The 9,369-nt window shown below is 42.3% G+C and overlaps 1 protein-coding gene across 1 annotated transcript in view; it reads right to left on the bottom strand.

The window, feature by feature from the left end:
- Positions 1–643: 643 nt before the first annotated feature.
- Positions 644–9,369, bottom strand: part of LOC139381965 (tyrosine-protein phosphatase non-receptor type 13-like) — a 96,751-nt gene continuing 88,025 nt past the window's right edge. Inside the window, 3 exon segments of the mRNA XM_071125849.1 lie at positions 644–733; positions 735–836; positions 1,739–1,801. Of these exon segments, the coding sequence (XP_070981950.1) occupies positions 644–733; positions 735–836; positions 1,739–1,801 (255 nt within the window).

The following is a 9,369-nucleotide window of genomic DNA, read 5'->3' as shown; positions in this document are numbered from 1 at the left end:
CACACAGTGAATCAGAGTTTTGGGACAACAAGATTTGAACAAAAACAGTATCGGACAGACATTCCTTACAGAATCACACAGAGCATTTGTACTGAGGTTACTGTTCAATCAAACCTGGTTTCCAGGTTTCTGGGGGTGAAACAAACAAAAATATGAGTCTCTTAGCACTCCAAGATCGCATGTTTGGATTCCCCCCCAGAAACCTGGATTATTAATCAGTGTCACATAAAGCTGCAAGTCTTTCCAAGGCACTTGATTCTATTCACTTTTGGTTTCAGTCATGGACAGAATTAATAAATGATTAACATGCACTTATTTCACACATTTTTAAATACTATAATCACAGTTTGAGAACACAGAAAGAACCAACAGTAAGAATGTCTACCTCCATCAATAAATGCATAACCCAAATATCAAAACACTGCAGAAACATAGCCTGGTCTTCCATCTATATGTGCTATAGCCAACTGTTAATAGTCATGTTAGGCATGACAACAAATAAAGTAGTTGGCTAAAACACATACTTACAGTGCTCATAACAAAATAAACTGCTAACAAATGTATAACTTACACAGTCAACTATTCAAATATTACACATCTTCATTGATAAAGTATCTTCTTTGGGAAGGTGGGAAGTAACTGGTTAAACAAATTGGTTATCTTCATGGGGGCTCTCGGGTTGCCATCGGCTACTGTGTTTGTGAGGGCCCATAAGTTTGCGGGGGGCTCTCGGGTTGCAATTTGCGGGGGCTCTCAGGATGCCATCGGTTACCATGCAGCTGCAGGATGCCCTGTAGAACCTCCAACCATACCTTGTAGCAGAACAGGTACTGTTCCTATGCAGAGACAAGACAGGTGTTACAACATGCGCGCGCGCACACACACAGTCTTTGATAACTATCCTCAATTCAGTCCCATTGAAGATCCTATTTTCCCTAAGCCTAAACCTAAACCTAACCTCAACCCTAAACTTAATCCTAACTCGAAAACGAGCGCTAGCTCCTAACTCTAAACCTAATTCTAACCCTAATTCTAATCTTAACTAAACCCCCCCCTAAAAATAGCATTTGACCTTGTGGGGACTAACAAAATGTCCCCAGTTGGTAAAATGTTTGTTAGTTTACTATTCTTGTGGGGACTTGTGGTCACACACACACACACACACACACACACACACACACACACACACACACACACACACACACACACACACACACAGAGTGCAGTAAAGAGCCGACTGTAGTCAAATTATTATAGGATGTTTTAATGACTAATGATGTGGTACATTAGTGGTTAGGGGGAAATAGCTTCTGGGTGGAAGCCTCTTTCTCTAGCTCTCTGGAGGTCCACTTACTCTATTCACACACTGTCATTAATGATGAGGGTGGGTTTCTCGTAAGTTTCTTAGCTAAAATACTTTCTCTGGTCCAACCAGACTCAGGCCACATTGGTTTTATCGTTGTTACTCTCTTGCGGCTGTGTGGCAGAGAAAAATAAAATACAACTAGCTATGAAGTCTTTGGAAACCCACACCAGGTTAGTAGGTCCAAAGTACTACTACTCAACCTGGGTTTCTGGAATATGTGTCATTTAATATCTGACTATGTAGGAAACAATAGAGTGGACAGGATTATGGAAGCCATAGAGAAAGAATCATTGGTACCCTGAATGGCCAAAAAAACGTTTAACCCCTGACCTATGAACACTAACCTCTGTATGGTAGGCCTACCGTACTGACCTTGGTCTGAATCATGCCACATCGCTGCAGTCTCATCTCCCTAACAATGCTACTGACCTTGATCTGTGGACAGAGAGAGGGACAAGGAGTTACTGTAGGTTCATGGTGGTCAGTACAGGTATGTGTCTGTGATATACACACAAACTTTTGTGAACACCAACTGAAGAGCTTAGTTTGTGTCCATATTTTAAGGTAAGGAGTGTGTGCGTGTATGTGTGTGTGTCTGGGTGCGCACCAATGACGTACATAAACACTAGAAGACAGTCTGTCAGTCAACAAGGGCGGCCATTTTAACAAAATGGCTGCCATTCGGGTTTCCTGTTAGAATAAAATAGGGTTGAATCATTCCAAACAATCTAAAAATGACTTTGTAATGTTATCTACCCACTAAATAAACCCCACAATTAATGTAGACAATAATGCTGATCATAAAATACTCAAGACCTTCATGGGGGTCATATTGAGGTCCTTTTAACCACAGTCCAGCGGCGAGGGGAGAACATTTTGGACTTGTGATAGTCACCAAATTTCACACACAGCTGGAGCATGTCTAAAGAAGATTTTGCCCATTACCCCCTGGTGGCCAACCAGCTACATGGGGACATATTGGACAAGATTTTCTTGGTCATACCTCCATCAATAATTTGTACAGTAGATACAGCCCAATGATGGCTTAAAATTGTGAAAACACAATAAAATGGCCCAGAAATGCCACATATAGATGCATCCTTTAAGCTTTAAGTAGAAAAGTGGTGAAAATGCATGCCAAAATACAGTTTTTGTCAATGTTTTCATTGTTAGTTCCAATAGTTTACAAGTAAACACTCTAAAAAAAGTCACATGGGTGTTCCCTGAAGTCTACTGTGATTGCAGTGATATATAATATAACATTCTGTTTTGTTTCAATTGTAAAAAAATAAAATAAAGAGGGAACCTGCCCTGTACACGTCACTTTAGGGCAAATCCCATAGGAATGAATACATGTCCACCAGAGAGACAGGTAACCGAGGGTTCGCCCCAGGATTTTGTAACCCATTTTAACAAAATACTTTTATGTTGAGACCTTTCAGCTAATTGTGAAAGATAATTATTATTGCTTTACGGGTGAAACATCCAAGCTGCATCCGAATGGCAGTTTTAACTGCATCATGAGAAAAATTGTAACCATTCAGCACACAATTTCAAGAAAGGTGACAAGAAACCTTCCCTGTATTGGGGCGTGAGGTTTCCTAGTGGTTAGAGCGTTGGGCCAGTAACTGAAAGGTCGCTGGATCGAATCCCCGAGCTGACAAGGTAAAAAGCTGTTGTTCTGCCCATGAGCAAGGCAGTTAACCCACTGTTCTCCGGGTGCCGAAAATGGCGATTAAGGCAGCCCCCCTGCACCTCTCAGATTCAGAGGGGTTGGGTTAAATGCAGAAGACACATTTCAGTTGAATAGATTCAGTTGGACAACTGACTAGGTATCCCCCCTTCCCTATTTAGGAAACATGGATGTGAAGCCATTCCAATAGAAGTCTACCTTTTTAAATGGGATGTATGGGACTACTAGGCTGCCATTACGCACATGTTGTATATAATTTTAATCCACAGATATCACACAGTATTGTGGAGCATGCTGGAGCATACTGAACCATAATCCGCTCAATTGAGATATGAAAATATTATCAACATCTGTGATTTAGACAGCATTTTGGGCAATTATTTTGTTTATTTTCAAAAACATCTTAAAAAAACATACATGATTCATTATATTAAATTATATTGTATTTACCAAGCTATCCTGAACAAGTTAAGCTATCATTAGGCTAAATAGACCACTTACTAATGAAGTTATGGCCAATTAAAAGTTTTAGGGGGCATTTTCACCACAAGGCATACTTGGGTCATTTTATTGTGTTCTCCACACCAGCACAAACATTTTAAGCCATGTATGTACCAATTATTTATGGCGAAATGGCCATGTGAATCCTGTCCAATTAGAACCAATGTAGCTGGTTGGTGGTTATTTTATAGAGTATAATAGGTCATTACATCTGTGATGGCACTATAGCTAGACATCTTTATGTAGTAGTTGACTCACTTTGTGTAAAGACCGAAAGGTATAATATTAATGGATTACCTGTCTGCTGGACATAATGCATTCCTATTGGATTTTACCTGAAGTGATGTGTACAGGGCTGTTTCCTGTCACGTTTCTTAAAATTGACACAAAACAGAATATCATATTATACTGTATATCATTGCAGCTGTTTGGCAGCTGTACAAAAGCCCTCGGAGTGGAGCAACATACAACTGAGATTAACTTGATCAACCAAGTTGATTTCACCTGTTGGCTCTCTCTCTCAATGCCACACTTGCCACTTATTATCAGGACTGCCCTGATAGGCCGCTCTGGTTGACTGACAGTCTTCCCAGACTGAATATGATCTTTAAAATGTTCCTTAAGGTATCTAGTATTAGTGTACCATGTTTGATACTTGTATCATAAAATGAAACAATGATTTCACCTACCTGCTGGACTATGTGATTTGTATGTGAACTGTATGTCCAATTACACAAAAAAACCTGTTCAGTAATAATCTCACTTGTTAGCTGGTAGTGAATTATGTGGCCATTGAGGACAGCAGTGACGATCAAATGGAAAATTATCTTCTTATACCACTTGGTAGTTTTCCAAGCACATTCCACAAAGCTGTTTATAATGTCTGCTTTATCCACTGCCCACATTTTGAGGTTATCGTCAAGTACAGTCTGACTTGATCTTTCTCTTTCCCGTTAGGTCATGCAGACTCCTTGTGGCTGACATGGTTGCGGTATGGCAAGGATCCTCAACAAGATTCAGCCGTGGGCCAATTGTTTCTTGAGCCAGGGGGCCAGAATATAATAAAACAAATATTTTTAGATTGCAAATTGACTTCAAGAAGCCTAAACAGATATAATATTTGACTTAAATAATCAATTCAAATCTTCATTACATTTGGGGACATTGCCCTGCGTAGGGTGCCGTCTTACAGATGGGACGTTAAAACGGGTGTCCTGACTCTCTGTGGTCATTCAAAGACCCATGGCACTTATTTTACGAGTAGGGGTGTTCACCCCGGTGTCATGGCTAAATTCCCAACCTGGCCACATTCAATCATGGCCACCTAATAAGCCCACTCATTCCTAATTCGCATATATCACTCCTCACCTGATAGCTGATGTGTGGTGAGCAATCTGGCACAAAAATAGTCGGGTGCTACACATTAATGGTGGATGAGGCAAGTTTCTCCCTAGAGCTCTTTGAGTACCTCAGTTGGTACAAAATCACTATATAAATCAAATTAATTATGATTTATTATTAGTATATGACCACATATGTCTCTATAATGCATGATAATATTTGGGAACAAATTTCCTAAATAAAATTACTTGGAGCTGATTTTCTGGTGTTTTTATAATTGTTGTCATTGTTGATAGACACTCACTTCCACACTCACTTTACAGAATTCAAAATTACAATTTGTGTCTTTCATAATTTGGTCAGATATAGAGTACCAGAAAAAAGTTTGGACACACCTACACATCAAGGGATTTTCTATATTTGTACTATTTTCTACATTGTAGAATAATAGTGAAGACATCAAAACTATGAAATAACACATACGTAACCAAAAAAGTGTTAAACAAATCAAAATATATTTGAGATTTTAGATTCTTCAAAGTAGCCACCCTTTGCCTTGATGACAGCTTTGCACACTCTTGGTTTTCTCTCAATCAGCTTCATGAGGTAGTCTCCTGGAATGCGTTTCAATTAACAGGTGTGCCTTCTTAAAAGTTAATTTGTGGAATTTCTTTCCTTCTTAATGCTTTGTGAACAAATCAGTTGTGTTGTGACAAGGGGGTAGGGTATACAGAAGACAGCCTTATTTGGTAAAAGACCAAGTCCATATTATGGCAAGAACAGCTCAAATAAGCAAAGAGAAATAACAATCCAGCATTACTTTAAGACAAGTAGGTTAGTCGATCCGGAAAATGGCAAGAAACTTGAAGGTTTCTTTAAGGGCTGTCGCAAAAACCATCAAGCGCTATGATGAAACTGTCTCATGAGGACCGCCACAGGAAAGGAAGACCCAGAATTACCTCAGCTGCAGAGGATAAGTTCATTAAAGTTACCAGACTCAGAAACTGCAGCCTAAATAAGTGCTTCACAACAGACACATCTCAAAATAAACTTTTCTGAGGAAACTGTGTGAATCAGGCCTTACATGGTCGAATTGCTGCAAATAAACCACTAATAAAGGACACCAATAAGAAGAAAATACTTGCTTGGGCCAAGAAACACGAGCAATGGACGTTAGACTGGTGGAAATCTGTCCTTTGGTCTGATGAGTCCAAATTTGAGATATTTGGTTCCAACCGCCGTGTCTTGTGAGACGCAGAGTAGGTGAACGATTGATCTCTGCATGTGTAGCATGGAGGAGGAGGTGTGATGCTGGTGACACTGTCTGTGATTTATTTTTGAATTAAATTCACACTTAACCACCATGGCTACCACAGCATTCTGCAGAGATACGCCATCCCATCTGGTTTGCGCTTAGTGGGACTATTATTTGTTTTTCAACAGGACAATGACCCAACACACCTCCAGGCTGTGTAAGGGCTATTTGACCAAGGAGAGTGATGGAGTGCTACATGAGATGACCTGGCCTCCACAATCACCCAACCTCAACCCAATTGAGATGGTTTGGGATGAGTTGGACTGCAGAGTAAAGGAAAAGAAAAGTAGCCAACAAGTGCCCAGCATATGTGGGAACTCCTTCAAGACAGTTGGAAAAGCATTCCAAGTGAAGCTGTCATCAAGGCAAAGGGTGGTTACTTTGAAGAATCTGAAATATACTTTGATTTGTTTAACACTTTTTGGTTACTACATGATTCCATATGTGTTATTTCATAGTTTTGATTACTTCACTGTTATTATACAATGTAGAAAAACCCTTGAATGAGTAGGTGTGTCCAAACTTTTGACAGGTACCGCGACCTGTATGCTCTAGTCGGCTGGCCCTCGCTACATATTTGTCGCCAGACCCACTGGCTCCAGGTCATCTACAAGTCCATGCTAGGTAAAGCTCCGCCTTATCTCAGTTCACTGGTCACGATGGCAACACACACCCGTAACACGCGCTCCAGCAGGTGTATCTCACTGATCATCCCTAAAGCCAACACCTCATTTGGCCGCCTTTCGTTCCAGTTCTCTGCTGCCTGTGACTGGAACGAATTGCAAAAATCGCTGAAGTTGGAGACTTTTATCTCCCTCACCAACTTCAAACATCTGCTATCTGAGCAGCTAACCGATCGCTGCAGCTGTACATAGTCTATCGGTAAATAGCCCACCCATTTTTACCTACCTTATCCCCATACTGTTTTTATTTATTTACTTCTCTGCTCTTTTGCACACCAATATGTGCACCTGTACATGACCATCTGATCATCACTCCAGTGTTAATCTGCAAAATTGTAATTATTCGCCTACCTCCTCATGCCTTTTGCACACAATGTATATAGACTCTCCTTTTTTTCTACTGTGTTATTGACTTGTTAATTGTTTACTCCATGTGTAACTCTGTGTTGTCTGTTCACATTGCTATGCTTTATCTTGGCCAGGTCGCAGTTGCAAATGAGAACTTGTTCTCAACTAGCCTACCTGGTTAAATAAAGGTGAAATAAAAAATAAATAAAAAATAAAATACATTATTGATATTATAATAAATATATAATATACAGTGCCTTTGGAAAGTATTCAGACCCCTTGACTTTTATCATATTTTGTTAGGTTACAGTCTTATTCTAAAATTGATTACGTTGTTTTTTCCCCTCATCAATACCCCACAATGACAAAGCAAAAACAGGATATTAGAAATGTTGCTAATTTATTTACAAAAAAAAATAAAAAATAAATAAATAAAATGAATATGACATTTACATAAGTATTCAAACACTTCACTCAGGACTTTGTTGAAGCACCTTTGGCAGCGATTAAAGTCTAGAGACTTCTTAGGTCTACACTACAAGCTTGGCACACCTGTATTTGGGCAGTTTCCACATTTTTCTCTGCATTTTTCTCTGCAGATACCCTCAAGTTCTGTTAGTGCACGTAGCATCTCTGTAGTCACGGTTAGTTGTTAGTTTATTGTTAGTTGTTTGTTTATTTGTTTTTGTCTTTGCTTAGTTTCACTTTCTAATAAATAATGTGGAACTCAACATCCGCTGCGCCTTGGTCCGATATTCATTCCAACGAACGTGACAGAATATCCCATCAAACCAGGACCAAGCAGCATGTTCACCAGGTGAAGGATTTCTGGACATGGTAAGAAGTGATGGGGAGATACGAAACCCTTCCTTGGCGACAGACACAGGGTGGTCGGTGAAGTTGAGGGGTGAGTCAGAGACCGTCGAGGAGTTATTGGATAAATTGGAGGAGAGTGAACGGAGGGGAGAGTTAGAGACCTTCGAGGAGTTGTTGGATAAATTGGAGAAGAGTGAAGCAAGAGAGCTGTTGGTTTGGCATAGTATGCACGGCATTCGCCCTGAGGAGCGTGTTAGCCGTCTGATGCCACCTGAGTCAGCTCCCCGTACTCGTCCTGAGAGGTGTGTTAAAGTTCCGGTACAATTGATTCCGGCTATACGCACCAGGTCTCCAGTGCGCCTTCACAGCCCAGTACGTCCTGTGCCAGCTCCTCACACTTACCGGGTGAGGTGTGTCATCGAACCGGTACCATTGATGCCGGCTATACGCACCAGGTCTCCAGTACGTCTCCACAGCCCGGTACGTCCTGTGCCTGCTCCTCGCACTCTCCCTGAAGTGCGTGGCCCCAGTCCGGTACGTCCTGTGCCTGCTCCTTGCACTCTCCCTCGAGAGCGTGTCCCCAGTCTGGTACGTCCTGTGCCTGCTCCTCGCACTCTCCCTGAAGTGCGTGTTCCCAGTCAAGTACATCCTGAGCCTGCTCCCCGTACTCGCCCTGAAGTGCATGTCACTAGTTTGGCGCCATCTGTCCCGCCGGCTCCACGCACTAGGCCTCCAGTGTACCTTCCCAGTCCGGTGCGTCCTGTGCATGCTCCTAGCCCTGAGGTGCGTGTCACCAGTTCGGTACCATCAGTACCGGCCCCACGCACCAGGCTTCCTGTGACAATCCCCAGTCCAGAGCTTCCGGCTACATTTCCCAGTCCAGCACTTCCGGCGACAGTTCCCGGTCCGGAGCTTCCGGCAACGTTTCACAGTCTGGAGCTTCCAGAGACGTTTCACGGTCCGGAACCTCCAACAACGGTCCACGGTCCGGAACCTCCTGAGACGTTTCACGGTCTGGAACCTCCAATGACGGTCCACGGTCTGGAACCTCCAACGACGGTCCACGGTCCGGAACCTCCTGAGACTGTCAACGGTCCGGAATCTAGTCCCACTCCTTGGCAGGAGTCTTCTTCTGCACCTAGGTCCAGTCCAGGCACAGTGTTCAGACTGGGACTATGGCTGGATCTGCGGGATGAGCGGGTTCTTCGTCCCGCACCAGTACCGCCCTCGATGCACCAGAGCCTCACCAGAGCCGCCCCCGCCCTCGATGCTGGCAGATCCACGGGATGAGCGGGTACTTCACCAC

This window comes from Oncorhynchus clarkii, chromosome 23, assembly GCF_045791955.1.
Source record: "Oncorhynchus clarkii lewisi isolate Uvic-CL-2024 chromosome 23, UVic_Ocla_1.0, whole genome shotgun sequence".
Taxonomy (NCBI): Eukaryota; Metazoa; Chordata; class Actinopteri; order Salmoniformes; family Salmonidae; genus Oncorhynchus; species Oncorhynchus clarkii.
The sequence above is the reverse complement of the archived record's forward strand: the minus strand, read 5'-3'. Positions and strand labels throughout refer to the sequence as shown.